At 34.8% G+C, this 16,104-nt stretch overlaps 2 protein-coding genes across 3 annotated transcripts; one reads left to right on the forward strand and one right to left on the reverse strand.

Annotated features, from left to right (window-relative positions):
- The first annotated feature begins 4,364 nt into the window (after positions 1-4,364).
- Positions 4,365-9,999, forward strand: LOC142553855 (transcription factor MYB33). Of its 2 annotated transcripts, XM_075664376.1 has the most exons (5): positions 4,367-4,522; positions 4,614-4,822; positions 5,151-5,587; positions 6,267-7,245; positions 9,290-9,999. In XM_075664376.1, exons 3-5 carry the CDS (start codon positions 5,228-5,230, stop codon positions 9,580-9,582), a joined length of 1,632 nt encoding a protein of 543 aa, XP_075520491.1. In that variant the 5' UTR covers positions 4,367-4,522; positions 4,614-4,822; positions 5,151-5,227; the 3' UTR covers positions 9,583-9,999. The 2 variants fall into 2 exon arrangements, with proteins under 2 accessions (XP_075520490.1, XP_075520491.1); XM_075664375.1 differs by lacking the exon at positions 4,614-4,822 and having other exon boundaries at positions 4,365-4,522; positions 9,290-9,998.
- Positions 10,000-10,571: 572 nt separating this feature from the next.
- LOC142553856 (SAC3 family protein C) lies at positions 10,572-15,270 on the reverse strand. Its single transcript, XM_075664377.1, has 9 exons — positions 15,009-15,270; positions 14,810-14,910; positions 14,367-14,588; positions 12,636-12,851; positions 12,455-12,543; positions 12,240-12,336; positions 11,390-11,482; positions 11,078-11,232; positions 10,572-10,859 (listed from the first exon to the last, which is right to left on the reverse strand). Exons 1-9 carry the CDS (start codon positions 15,268-15,270, stop codon positions 10,832-10,834), a joined length of 1,263 nt encoding a protein of 420 aa, XP_075520492.1. The 3' UTR covers positions 10,572-10,831.
- Positions 15,271-16,104: the final 834 nt, after the last annotated feature.

Consider the following 16,104-nt stretch of genomic DNA (forward strand, 5'->3'; position numbering starts at 1 on the left):
TTTCATAATTACCACCATACTCTGATCAGTAATTTCAACCTAAATACACATGAGAACACATAGGATATCCATACGCGAAGGTAAGCGGTGAATCCCCGACTACAATGCATCGACTCCTATATGTTTCGATAGAACACCCAACCTTGCCACCTAATGACCCCATGAGAGTCGGTAAACAAGTCAAAGTGTAATTCTAGCACATAGAGTCTCAATGTTGTCCCGGGTCATAATGACTAATGGTGTACAACCATAAACTGTGACTTTTCCACTCGATAAGTGAGAACAACTTGGAAAGTCCTTTAGGGAGGGTTGTTCAGTGCACTCTACCAGGAACACCTATCTGCATGCTCGGACATCACAATGTCCCCTACCAATGAAACATGGTACTCACATCGCAGATACTACTCTCAAACTCGAGCGGCCTATATCCTTCTTAGCGGCAGCTGAATCGACTAGGAACTGTTTAGAATATACAGTATTGCAAATATGAGTTTAATGATACTCATCATATGAGCATCTCAGATTCTTTCTACTATTTGTATATTCAAGAACTTTATCTATGCAACTAACATGGGTATACAGATAAAGATGTACCAAAACAATAATTTCAAATATTATTAAAATAAAGATTGTTTATACATAGAGTTTCATTGTGAACACTCGGCCAACAATTGGCTCGACGGGCACCTACTCTAACAATTTAAGGGAAAACCTTGAAATTCTTCAAACCGAGTTCAACAAGCTGGCCTTAAACGCAAAAGTTGCGGGAAGCCTACAACAAGCCGATAAGAGAGTTCTCTCTGATCGAATTACATGATGTTTACAAGCTTATACTCATTTATGGTCATTAATACAAATGTCTATTCTCCAAGGCGTTGAGAAGCCACTGGTTTCCAAAATGAAGAGTTTTCGAGTACATGACTCTATACCTGGAGTAGTGGATTGAAATACCCCTAGCACAAGTGTTAAGTCGGGATCATCTCCAGATGAGTCGGCTTAAACAAAAATTGAGACTCCAGATCCTTATCTCGAGTCTTCAAGGCAACCATGCATCTCGGGGATTGAAAAGAGAAAGATCAACCTTAGACCTAATACTGACAAAGGTAAATCTAAGGTTGATACTAATGAAACTACAATTTCTCTATTTCAGGTTTACCAACAAAGATGAGAGAAATTAAAAACAAGAGTAGGCATTAACCCAGCTACAATCAGGGTTTATGTTTCAGGAAAATATCCTAGGGTATGGATGAAAAAAAATTCATATCCAAAGGAGGTCAAAGCTTGGTATGAATTCGGGGACCTTGCCTCAGTTTATACCACATCACCCAGCTTCCTAGAAATTTCAAGACTACCTAAATGGATTCAGGAAGCTGTTCATAAAACTTGGACGAATAATGATTATTTGTCCAGTGGAAATATTCTGAAGTTATACTTTTTTAATACAGCCCCAGAACCAGCAGGGAAAGGCTCACACGAAGCCTTTCATTTCATCAAGTTAAGGAGACCAGACATGAATGTTCAAAAATTCATTAAAGATCTTCCAACAGAAGAAACACCCGTTGTTTCTTCAATAACTGAAGACTACATTTCTACTAGAAGAGCATGGGGTTTATGGGTCTGTCTTACTGAGATAGACAAATTCAAGTTTCCATTTAATTTTTATCATAATTCTTTAAATGGATCATTCCTGTTGGATACCATAACAGAAAAAACAACAAGTTTTACAAAAAATCTATTCGAAAAGAAAAGAAATCTTATGTTGAATAGCAAGCTGCCGAGGAGTAAAGAAATTTGTCGAAAATTCTGTAATATGGCTCATGTGGGAAGATGGTCGGAGAATATCTGCCCAGAGTGCCCAAATAAAAAAGAGCCAGAATTTGGCAAGGGCTTCAGACCTCGATCAGACAAGAAGCATCTTGCAGAAACAGGACCAAGTGAAGGACCACAATCACGTTTTCCTCAAGGACATCAAAAGTTTAAGATTCATCGACAAAAATAAGTGAAAATGTGAACCTAATCACTTTTCCTTGGGAATAACAAAAGCTAAGGATTCCCGACAAAACATAGTAGGCATATGACTCACCCACTAAATGAACAAGGAAAATTGAACTCAATTACAACTATAAATAAGGAGTCAATGAGAACAATGAAAATACACCAGACCTAAACCGAAGTTGGAAACAAAAAGTATTTCACATATCTCAAAGTTTCCAGAAGAAGGATTAAGGCAACAAGAAAGCAGCTGATGAATTTCAAAGCTTATCATAAAAGGCTAAAAGAATTAGGAAACGAGATTTCAGCTGATATAATATAAACACATATCAACTGATTATTCCAGGACATAAGATCACAAGAACGAGCTGTTTCTAGACTAATAATCTAGACAAAAACAAGTCAAGAAAAGAAGAGGGACCATTCAACCACTCCCTCAAATTCACTCAGAAGGATAATGCCAACCACAGCTGGAAGGCATTAAAGAAAAAAGTTATGGCAAGATTTTGAAGTCCGTAATACAAATCCGCCAGGGATGAAGACATCACTCAACCTCTTCGTTTTCTTCAAAATATTTGTAATATTTTCTCTTTCAAGTTTATGTGCGCTGTAAGTTCAGCTACTACTAGTAGCTAAACAAGTTTCTCCTCCTCTATAGGAGGTTACTATGTAATAATATTTCGCACGTTTGAATAAAAGAACCAAAGGTTTTTGCCCCTCTCATGTATTAGTTACACCCTGAAGTAGGAAACGAAACAGGATTGTGCTAAGTGCTGTTGAAAGAATCTGCTTCAGGAACCATCTGTTGCGACTGCGTGGTTAGGCTGTGAAGAACAATCTGTAAAACCCGGTGGATATAACCCGGCAGCACGTTGGTCAAAGACGTAAACTGTTCAATTTATTATATGAAAGCATGATGAGCCATTTATATATAAAAAAATCGATCATTTGAGTATGGTATAGAGGCTGGAAACCTTGCATAGCTGCATGTCTTGGGACTATATGCCTTTAAAAACAGACTCGATAGGTATAATAATGTCACGTACCATAATTAGATGAAAATGGTATTATTGGTATTTCAAAAATTGGGGTAGTTAAAACTAAGTTTTGAAGGGATGAGTAGTAAAAAGAAAGTTGAAAGGAGAGTTGGGTATTTTTAAATAAGTTGCCCATAAAAAGCAGTCATATTATCCCTAATATTTAAAATCCAGATTTTCTTTTATAAAACACCGTATTTTTTAAATTTAACAAAAAACTAATTGATTTAACTAATTAATAATAATAATTACGATTTTTATTACATAGTCTCATTAATCAATTTTGTGAGATAATTTTCAACGCAATTCAAATAATTAAAGATCTATTCATATATTAGAAGAGTAAGTCTCTTGTGAAACATTCTCATATGTCTTTACTTATGACACAGATCAATCATGTTTATATTTACAATAAAAAATAATATGTTTGGCATAAAAAGTAATAATTTTTCATGGATTACTCAAATAAAATACCTGTCGAACAAAATTGATTTGTGAAACAATCTCACATGAATTTTTTGTGATATTAGAAATATATCATCCATATCAACAATGATTGCTTTGACATCAGCAATTTCATAAGAAAGACAAAAACTTGTGTGAAACGGTCTCACGGATTATATTTTTGAGACAGATATCTTATTTGGGTCATCCATGAAAAAAGTATTACTTTTTATTGTGAATATCGGTAGGGTTGACCCGTCTCATAGATAAAGATCCGTGAGACCAACTCACAAGAGAACTACTCCAATAAAAAAAAGACTAAAAGTACAAAAAAATAATTCATTATATTACATTAAGACTTGATTTTGTTCTAACTCTTTTTTCCCCCATAAGTAACTCAATACCAAAAATATTGTATCTTGCTCTTAAAAAAATGTTATATTTATACTAAATTATTAAATTTGGACATCCATACTAACAAACTTTTATATATCAACGTGACATCAAAGTTTTTTTTACAATTTTAACCTTCATAATATTTGTTAACTAACTCTACCGATATAAGTTTATTAATAATTTTTTATATCTATCTAGTTTTTTTCATTTTTTATTCAACTTAGCTTTAATTAATATAAAAGTTCAAAATATTTAAATAAATCTTTATATAATCATTGAATTATAAATATCACATCATAATAAAATAAAAAATATATATTTTTTATGTAAAAATCATCAAATAAAAAAATTAATATGACACACGTAGCTAGCTTGCCACATAACACTAGTCTTTAAAAATTAAATTATGGGCATATACGGATTTAAAAAGTTTATTGTGAGATAAATATAATATAATTTAATTGAACGTCGCTCACACACACAATCACACACATTGACACACATACCATGTGTACGCATCTATACATACGATACATACACCCGTCGATCTCCATACAATATTACCATTTCTTCCTTCCCCTTCGCACATTTCCGCTGTTTATAATCTCCTTTTCTGTTTCCTTTTCTAGCTCCTTCAATTCCTCCCGATTCAGGTAATCATATGCTTAATTAGTCTACGCTTTCCCTTTTCCGTATGATGAAAAACAAGATCATGCGTAGCCTAATTAATGAATGAAATTGCAGAACCGGAAATTTTGCAATTATTAGGTCAACCTACATTTATTGCGGAGCGAAGAATTTTTGTTCGCTTGCATTGTTTATTAATTGCTTAAATAAATGAAGTACGAGGGCAATAACGTCTGGATTTGGTACTCTTTGATGTTGATTGGATGATTATTCTTAAGCAGATCATTGTTTAAGTTCGAAATGAGTATGGGGCGTTGCGATTCTTGGTAATATCGATGTTCATGTTCATGGATGCTGTTTTTACTTTCACTGTTCAAGTTGGATTTCTTTTCTTTGTGGGTTTTTGAGGTTGGCCAATTTGGTGTTAATTTTTTTTAATCGTCTGATTCACGTACGTAGTTGCTGCTGATATCAAGAATTGAGTACTATTTTTGTTAAATTTATCTTGGTTAATTTATTATGAAACTAACTTTAAGGGAAAGATGAATTGTCTATGACTGAGCTATGGGGGAGTTTTTTTTTTTTTTTTTTTTTTCTTCGTATTTTGCCTGTATGAAATTTGTCCTCTGTTTTCTGTTTTTTTCTTGTGTTTAGGATTTTAGCTTATGATTTGGATTTTGGGCTATTGGTTTCGTGGAGCTTAAGAAGTTCCCTCTCATAGAGCAACAAAGATGGGTCATATCACTGGGGACGAGTCTGAAGACAGAGTCCTCTCTAGCGATTCACCTCTGAGTAACGATGGTGATAACTTTTTCAGAGGTTCAGACGGGGGGGTTATTCTGAAGAAAGGTCCATGGACAACTGCTGAGGATGCAATTTTGATTGACTACGTGAAAAAGCATGGGGAAGGCAATTGGAATTCAGTTCAGAAGCATACGGGACTTTCACGGTGTGGTAAAAGCTGCCGCCTGAGGTGGGCCAATCATTTAAGGCCAAACCTGAAAAAAGGAGCATTCACACCAGAAGAAGAGCGACTAATAATTGAACTTCATGCTAAAATGGGAAACAAATGGGCAAGGATGGCTGTGCATGTAAGCTTCAATAATCACCTTTTACAATCTTACAGATCATTTATCTTTTGAAGGCATGAGAATTTCATGTACTTCAATATAGAATCTCTGCTTACAGCAAATGAATTTCTCAGATATTTATGAGTAAAGATCTTAAATGTCTCCTTCAGCGTGATTGTAATTTTGATCCAAACAGATAAACTAGGTAAATTGAGTTTTGCAGTTTCTGATATGCGTGGAATGAGAATGCTTCTTCTGGATGCCTTGAATGAATTCTCCGGAGGAGTCTAATATGCACTTGTAAAATCATTATTGGGATTAGTTCGTTGGCTCATATTTTTGCAGATTCGGTTGGTGTATATGTTACTGATTGTTACCCAAGAAAAGTAATTTATTTAAAAAACTTATCCTGTAACTGTTAGTTTGAAACTTCCCTTGATAGACATAGATGAGGAGATGTTGGCATCGGGATGTTTACATCATGAAAATCATCTTGTCCAATTCACATTACACTATGCTGTAAGCTAATTAGTCTCGGCTTTAATGGGTGGAAAAACAAAAATAGATTTGTAGCATGATTTTTCTTTTGTCATATACGCTGCCCTATGATTATTGCATATTACAATGTAAAATGGTATTTGAACCAGTCATATTTTTGTAATTTGAAAAATATTCATAATCAATCATTTCTGTTTCTCAGTTGCCCGGACGGACAGACAATGAGATAAAGAATTATTGGAATACTCGAATAAAAAGACGTCAACGTGCCGGCTTACCTCTTTATCCAACTGAATTTTTCCAACATGCACTTCCAGAGAAACAACAAAACCGTAATTCACCTGGCATATTTGGTGGAGATGAAGGATGCCATGATAGCGTGCCAAGCAATGGCTATGAAACACCTGATGTCATGTTTGATAATTTAAACATGTTACCGTACAGACCAGAATTTCCTGATATTTTTTCTAGTGGTTCACTCGTAAGTGGTTTTGGTTCTCCTCAGTTTTTTAGTTTTCTTCCCCAAACAGTTGGATTGCACAAACTTACTCAAGAACTTGATGAACAAATGGACTTTGGTGGCATTGCTGTTAATGATGCTTTCCCAGTTGCCATGGCTCAAAATGATCGCTGTGAGAATAAGATGTCTCAATCCTATGGTCCCTGTTTCCCATCTGACACTAATCAGACAAAACAACTGTGGCATTTTGGTGTCAGTCCGGATAGTCATTTTGTGTCAAATGACATTTTCTCTGCTTCTGAGCCCTTGGAAGGTGCTGAGAAGTTTGAGCTCCCTTCACTCCAATATCAAGAAACCAATTCAGGTGTCTGGGGCTTGCTTCCTTTTGATGCTACTCCTGAATCATTGGATTCTTTTATTCAATCTCCCTTATCTGGGACACAACCGTCACATTGCCCTTCTCCACGGAGTAGTGGCCTCTTAGAGGCTTTACTCTATGAGGCCAAATTTATAAGCAAGTCAGAGAATCAGTCTTCTGACAAGGCTACATCATCTACCATCAGCCAAGGGGCTATAACATACTGTTCTTCCTTAAAAGCACACTCCACAGAGATCAAAGGTATTGACCCGACATCCCCATCAGGCAACTCAACAGGATCAATTTTTAACGGGCGCAGTCCTGCTGATCCCATTGGCACTGAAATGGAAGAGAAAATGCACGGTTAGAATCTATAACTTTTCTAAATGATTCATAGTTGACAGAAACACATAGAGGGTTAAGTTTTAGCTACATAATTCTATTATTTTTTGATATTATATCCTCTCATTTCTGTTAGTTTCAGATCATTTAGTCTCTCTCTCTCTCACACACACACATACACACAAAAATTCGCACAAACCCACACAACACACCCCACTCTGTTGTTCTCAGGGATATATAGAGGCAAATGCTTAATGTCCTTGCTCTTGTGCATCGTTGGTGGCTACTAGAGAATCCTTGTAGTGGTTTTCCTTTGGCTTTATCGTTTGTAGTCTGCTTCCTGTTTGCATTTGCCCACACCAGCCAAGATTTGCATCAAGTACTTTAGTTCTAGCTACCTTCTCATTATTTTTAAGAGGCTAATGCAAACCATGATATTAGAAGGTTCTCTAAGGAAGTGGGTTCAATTCCAGGACCTTGTCTTGTCTTCAGGCACATTTCTTTTTTATTTTCCAACTTATCTTGAATTTCTCAAACTTTACTCGAGAGACTATAAACAGTAAGTAATTCTAGTTCTTTTTCTACCTTTGCTTTTTTGGAAATCTTTTCTGGATCAAGAGCATAAGTGTGTTTCTGTTTTTATTTTTCTCTTTTTTTTTGACAAGGTTGTATATAAAACTCAACTATTAACATCAACTTTAAAGAATTTATTTGGTGACGACTGACATAAATTGTTGTATAGTTTGTATGTGATCTTGTGTGTCATGCCCTCTTCACTTGAATAGAAAATAGTTTTTCAACTCCGTGCAGCCATATCTTTCACGATTACTTTGCTGATACCAGAACTCTACTCTTGAGTCACATTCGTCTTGAACTCAAAATGGGAGATGAAAGACATAATTGCATTTGGAGTAGGAAATTGAGATTTCTGTCTACCCCATATTGAGTCTACAACTATTTTGTTCAATCTGAATTTTTGTTGGCTCGCCAAATTCGTCGATCTGTGGAATGCTTCAGTAAACAGTGGATATATATGATATGCAGAAAAATCTTGGGCTTATTTGAAACTACAGTCTTGGTTTTCTTCTGTAACCATTCCGCTAGCTTCGCTGCCCCCAATCTTGGGAGTTGTGAAAATTGGACCTGTTGTAAAAACTAGATATGTGGCTTGTGACTGCTGATTCCTTGGCAATATGATGGCAGGCTAATCTGTGCATTTTCAATAGAAGCATGTAGTTATTGGTATTCAAAGTGCCTAGAGGATTAAACCTGTTAGTTTAGGAGGTCGAGGTGATTATTCAGTTTTTTTTAGGTGCTGGTTGTGAGTAGAGCTGTCATGAAACATAGCCAAATCAGATAGGAATTTTAAGCTTTTGCTTGTTTTTTGTTAGAAAACAACTTGCAATCTTGAGCTTGGAGAAGCTTGGAGCAAAACTATCTTGCTAAACTTAAATAAAAGCTCGAGAGTGGTAAGTGAAACAAAATTATCATTTTAAGCTCAGCTCTAGATCGATTAATTTACTTTCAAGCTCAAGCCTTCCAGAAACCTTTTAAGCCTCAGAAATAAACTTTTGTTACCTACAGTTGAACAAAAAGATTAAACCAAGAGCAACATGAAAGGGTGGCGACGTGTTAGGATTATTGTACTGCACCAAAGGTCATGGTCAGCAGTATCTCCACAAATGCTTAGCGGAAATTGAGGTTGGGATGAAGATATCGTGTCCTTGCTCTTGTGTGGGTAGTGTAGGTAGCTTTGATAGGAAATCCCCCAGCAATGAAAAAGGAGGAAATATTTTCTATAGTTGGGTTTACTAACTTTTTCATAATGATCTTTCTGTACTTTGCATGTATCTTTCTCTTTGTTTTTAGACTCGTATTATTTCTTTACCATAAACATCATCATACATTGTTGAATGAAGATGGAAGGTGTGTATGACTTAAATAATGATTAAAAACAGGTTATACAATCTAAAGATTTTTTGTTTTAATGTCAAAAATTTATTATTACTCCACGAGGAGTTTTCAAAAGGCTTGAAACTAATGTCATATTTGTGTGTTTTCATAGCAAGTCATGTGAAATCAGAAGTTGTCAACCAAAGTTGTTTCCTGGATGAAGATAGGAAAGAAAATTTGAGACTTTTGGACTGCTCAAAGCCTGATGCTATACTTGGATCATGCTGGCTTGAGCAAAGTGGTTCTAGTGTGAAGCCATGTGGCAGCATAACCGATGCCATTTTTCTTGGCAATGATTTGGGCAGCGAGTTGAAGAACTTGTCTTCTGGAACTTATGGTTGGGGACTTGGTTCTTGCACATGGAATTACATGCCATCTGCCAACCAAATGTCCGATCTTCAGTGAAAATCACCATTTCTATTGGTTTCTGTACTTTTCTCATTCTTTGTTATCATTTTGCTATCAAACTTTCTCAAGAGATGGCTTCGCCATATAAAGATGAACTCATGCTCATTGTCTTTATTGATGTACTTTGAACCGGTCATGCCATTATGCCCCTTTGCAAGGTAGATTATATGATGCACTTTTTTGAGATACATTGTTCTTATACCTCGAGACGTCAGGATTTGATTGCAGTCGTGTCATTTTTTAAGAATATACATCGTTTTCCAGTGTATACCGGTTCCCGTGGCGTAGAAGTTAATTAAAGTTATATGATTATTCTAAACTCAAGTTGTTAGGTTAGTGTTGTGTTGCTGTCAAATGCTGTATTTAAACTATGTAATGGAGTTCTGAGGCATAAAAGGATAATGGAGAAGTTTTAGTTTCATCAGAATAAAAGTAAATTTAATTTCTATTCGAATCTGTCTGCTGTTGCAAGTCGGTTTCTTTACGCCTCACGCACCTAACATATCGCAACAGGCAAATAAACAATGTTGGTTGTACTCGTGCTTTTACAAAATTTAATTCCAAAAGAAAAGCAATTAAATTTAATTGTTTTTTTTTAATTTATCGAAGTCAAATAATTCAAGAATTGGTGATTCATACAGCTTATGATAGTAAAATATGAATTACCACGTTGTGCAAAGCTCAGCATGCTTTGGAAGGTCTTGGCTCAGGGAGATTGCCCAAAGTGTATATTTTCAACAGCTTTCACTTGAATGTACTTCTGTGAGGCGTGAGTTTTCTCCCGTGGGAGAAGGGTAGACACTCAAATGATGAAATGAGTTTTAACCGTTTCGATTTCAAAGTCTAAGGGGGAGCTCTCAAGAAATAAGTTCAACTAACCCTACAACTCGTTCGATCGAATTCAAAGTCAAAGGGAGCTTGGTAGGCTTGGGACAATCTCGAAAAATAAGTTCATCTAACCCATACAACTCGTTCAATCACACATCAACGAGTGAATCTTGATATTTGTTTATTTATAAAAATAAACTGTTGGTGATCAGTGAAATTAACCAACATAACGAATCTTGTACAATATATACTTATCTACATTTATTGCACTTAGTATTTACTATTTCGATCACATGAACTCGGTAATTCGTTAAAAAGTGATGTAACAGAATATATACACATGACCTGATGTCGGAATGTTAAAGATGCAGTATTTGCTGCCAATTTTTTATGTAAACTCTACCACTAAATTGCAACATCACAATGCTGATAGTTCACCAAATAACCTGTAAAAGCCAAAAGTAAACAAATATATGTCTCATAGTCTTTTAAAACACCATACATAGATTGGTACAAACTATTAACTTGGAGAAAAGTAAATACTCAACAAATCAAAAACCCCTTTCTAAGATGCAAGACTAAAAACATTTATGTCTAGAATCATGTCACAGAACCCTCATTTAGCGAAAAATGGAGTTCTCTGAAGAGTTCATATTGAAGATACCTTTCTATTCTTTCTGAATTCATTGGATAGTATTTCTCGAAGCCTCTCGCAGGCTTATGGGTAACTGATGGTTTGGCACACGAGAGCCCCTTTTCGGTTTCAGACGTAGATATTTCAAGACCACATTGGAGACAAAGGGATTCAACATCTGACTCCTGTACAAACCAGTTATAGAAAGATAATATGAAACACATTATCTGTATTTCTTTTTTATAAAGATTACCAACCAGAAAACTATAAAATAATGCCAAATCAGCTTCTAAGAAAGAAGGAGAAGAAAAAGTAGAATACAAAACAGAATTGAAGATGCACCTTCATCATAAGAAGTTTAGATAAGTGGGACAGTGCGTATGGTTGAAGCTTGTATCCTCCATAACTGATACAGGACAATGCCAATATTCTCACCTGTGGTCAATTGCAGAAGAGAAAAGGCAGTTAGTTGTAAGCTACATGAGCCAGTTTACTAAAATTCCGAGGAAAACCTGATCATAAGATAATGATTCAGTTAAAACAGAGCCCTTCACTAAATGGCTCGCCTAACTTTGATGTATTTGGCTCATATATTTGAATAAATATGTCAAAGAAATGTTAGACAATGCCTCCTGAGACTTGAGATGTTTAAGATCCAAAGTTGTATCCTATGGGTATACATACGTAGTTTTCTTTTTTCAATATTATATTATTTAAGCTATAATGGCACAGAAAACATACATTAAAGTTAAAGAGAAAAAATTCAGACTCAAGGAATTTGGGTCATACTAATTGAATAGATTTATAAAAGAAAAGTTAAGAGATAGCTCCTGGATGTTAAGTAAAAATAATCAGAACTGCATCAAATAAATAGTAAACAATGTATAATGAAAAGCGGTGTCAACAAAAGACAAGAGTAATTATCTGAAGGATGACAAAGAAAAAAAGAAAAACTGAATATTAGAAATCTCTGACCCTGTGAAAGTTAACAAGCTTGGATCACCTAGTAACTAAAAATAGAAAAAAGAGCCAACAATTAATTTAATGCTGACAAGAGTAACTCAAATGGCGAACCAAATATTTTGAACTGGTCCCAAATACACAATTTATCAATCTACTGTTTATAAACTAAAGCAATCACAGATGCATGATTTGGTGCAGAAACACATATGCCGAGTTGTGATTATTAAACCTCATTGACATAAGGTTCAACAATGCAGTATTGCAGATTGGATGCTTCCTCTTCCACAGTAGAAATGAATCGCTTGTAATTGCCCAATCGATAACATCTGCTTTATGCATAGATAAAATTAAGAAACATAAAGGATATGAATGCATGACTTATTTATATCTCAAGGCAAATCTGGTCATAGAAATAATGGAAAAGCTAGAGAGACTCCTAGTTACCTTAAAATTTTACGAGCAAAACACATCTCTTTTGACTTTATGATTAGTGCAGGAACGTGGAGGAACCACAAAGATAAAGATTCACTATCCTGTATATTAATAGAGAAATTATTTTAAACAAGTAAAATTGTGCAAATCAATAAGCTTGAATTCAGCAGTAATTGACAACATAAAGAATTACATGGTTGTTCAAACCCAGATGAAGAAGCACATAAAACGAATGAAACTCGGCTTCGTTCCTGCATATAGATTGCGAAGCTCGATTTGCTTCATAAAGATTAAATAAAGTTGTCAGAGTTTTCATAAGCTGCTCCATGTTGAGGTGACTCATAGAAGAAATATTTGGATTGCCACAAATCTTATGAAGATGGTGATGAGATATGATGTGAAACTTGATCTGTATAAAAAAACAAAGGGTTAAGAAGAAACTGTTACAGACTAAATCAAGTTGAGCCTAAAAAGCCCATATCTGCCTCCTAATGGACCAGAATATTTCAGAAACGGTTACTTGGAGAAGAGAAGGAGTTTGAAAATAGGGAGGATATTAGGCTGCAGTGGTTGGACGGAATGGGATATGCTTTATTTTCTTTCAGCTATTTGCTAGTGAAAGCTAGGGCAGGAGCATTGTATTTTTTCTCTTGTAAAAGGAACTATTTCTTTGGTTGGATAGAGATGCTCACACCGTTGAATCGATTTTTACTCTTATTTATATTTGTTACTAAATGCTGTAGTTCTTGGTTGTTTAAAAAAATTAGCACCTAATAAACGCGAAATGGTGCATTATCAATCATGGCACATCGCCAATTTAATGATCAGATGGCTCAACCCTGTACTATTTTGTGCTCGCTGCTGAGAACAAAAAATTAGAATCCCGATTAGCAAATGATGAAGCTAGCATTCATGATTTCTTTCTTATTTGGTAGCAAAAGACATGGCTAGTCACAGATTTGATATCTCAAGAAAGATTACTCATTAACCCTCAGCTCCTCCCACCCCATCTTCTTTTTTTGTTCATCTCCATCTAAAATGTATTTCTTCATTTCAATAAATAAAGCATCATTACAATCTATAACTAAATTAAGCTTAGGATATAACAAGGGCCCACGACTGTTGTTCCCCAACTCAGCGCTAAAGCCAAAACACAAAGCTGTCTTGCACACACAACAAAGAGGAAGAACGTAAAAGCTTTAAAACATGTACAGTCCTCAATCAATCTACATGTATAAAATGAGAAAATGGAGCTATTAGTTTCTAGTGATGGAATGAAAAGATTTCAGAGTCAATTTCTTGTAGAAACTAGATGGAATATTACACATAATATAACCCTGCCATGTCAACTAGTTTTCAGATATGAACTAGATAAGAATCCAAAAATCTACACTAGTTTATAAAAACAATTACAATCTCAATTTTCATCATGAGTGCGCATTAAAACTGTTTTTATAAGAAGACTTGGTTCATGTAACAGAATTTTTTACTCTCACTAACAGAGTCTGAAGCAATAACGGAAAGGGACCATGATTGATAGAAACCTCTTGCCAACAGAAGAGATCATTACATCTCCACAAATGAACCTGGATTCAATAGACACTGTCATATATATTAGGTGTGATGAAAATGGAGTAAGCACTGATCTGCAACAAATATGACATGCCCAACCAACGAGATTCTACCATAAGAAATGATCACACAAGAAAACGTAACATGGCATTAAATGTTTGAGCTATGTTTGTGTCTTCTAAACAAAATAATTTATGATATCATTGTTAAGAACTGCTGGGTAAACACATTTATAGTTAGCCAACTGAAAAAAAAAAAACAGAACTAAAGGATAGGACAATTAGATCAAATTGAAATCATCGCCACAAGAAAAACAGATATACAAGTGAAGGCATTTGATTAATAGGCATACCATTCTCTCATAGATATGAATCACTTGGTCACCCGTAGCATTCTGCATACTAAGATCTTGCCTAATGCATCTTGTCCTATCAAAGATGAAATCATGAATCACCTCAAAAGGACACTCACTAGAATTCAGTAAGTTGAATAGATAATTCAAAGTGTCCTCCAACACTGAGACAGGCCGCACATCAGAAGCTTTCAAATCTCTTGTGGTTATAGTTCTGCAAAACTAGTATAATAAGAGGAGATTAAATAAAGTTTCAACTTTCAAGTAGAACACTAAAAGAGAGAAGAGCTTGTCGAAAGATTATGTGGAGTAAAAATTTGAATGAGAGCAATATCCATCAATATCAATCTTAATCAAATCTCAACAACCACCAATGACCATCTCATTCGACCAGATAAAACTAGTAATATCAAGAAAATATCGTTTAATTTCAAATGCCGCACCTTTTTAACCGCAAGATTGGCAGAGCTTTTAGCAGGATTGCCATGAAGCCTCTCAAAGATAGCCAAATCTCGCAGTTTCTCACGCCTCACCATCTCTTCCTCTGCAATAATACAAATGCAAAACTATTTCAAGAATTCAAATCAGCACAAGGTTAAACAAAGTTTTCCCTGAAAATGAAGAGGTGTGAATTTTTTATACCTGGGCACATAAAAGGGCACGTTCCAACTAAGGTGGGAAACCCTTGAAGGCCACCATCATCCTTAACGACATTATTATCAGCATTCTCCCAATTGCTAGTGGTTGCTTTTCGGCTCCTCGAGCTATTAGAATTTGTGTGTGAAAATTTGGAATTTGTAAAGGGTTTGTTGGAATTCTGGGATTTGGCAGAGTTAGAGGTAGAAGAAGAATAAAAGTTTCTTGCTTTGCTTGGCTGGCGGGTTTGAGGATTCTTTTCAGCCATGAATGAAAGCTTGCACACCTGGGTTTTGATTTCAAGATCTTCTATGTCACTATTGCCAAGACGACCCACACCAGTTCATAGTCCCATACATCTCCCCAGTCCAATTAAACGCTTGCAGACCAAATTTATTTTTGCCCTTTTAAGTCACTGGTTTAAAAAATAAAAAACTTCATGTATTTTTTAAGCTGCGTTTAGATCGAAAGATTTAAAGAGTATATTTAATTTAGTAGATTTATTGATTTCTAATGACTTTTGTAAATTTTAAAAGTCTAGTTGTATTCAATAGACTTTTATATAATTTATAGAAGTCTACTAATATTCAAAATAGACTTTCATAGAGTTTTAAGAAGTCAAGTGATATTCAACAATGAGGTTTAAAAACTTTATAAAAGTCTATAAGTATTCAAATTTTCAATAGAATTTTAATAACTTAATGAAATTCATTAACATACAAACGTTAAAGTCTAAAGTACAACTATAAATTATCAAAAATTGTATTTGGTTCAATCCAAAGATTTGAATGAAATTTTAAAACTTCTAACTCATACACAAGCTATTTATTTCTCTCTCTATCGCTTCACACCACCTCTCTTCTTATCCTTCTCTGCTCTCATCTATCTCTATCACTCTCTCAAATTTTCGAAGTGTATCTCTATATATATTTTCATCTTTCCTTTTCAAATTTTTCATTTTTTGACTGATTGTTCATTTAATAATTTTTTTTATTTTAATACCATAAGAAATTTTGAATTCTAGAATTAATCTTGTGATTTTTAATATGACTTATACAAATTAATGTAATATTCAATAATAATAAAAGATGATCCAAAAAAA

This window comes from Primulina tabacum, chromosome 8, assembly GCF_025594145.1.
Source record: "Primulina tabacum isolate GXHZ01 chromosome 8, ASM2559414v2, whole genome shotgun sequence".
Taxonomy (NCBI): domain Eukaryota; kingdom Viridiplantae; phylum Streptophyta; class Magnoliopsida; order Lamiales; family Gesneriaceae; genus Primulina; species Primulina tabacum.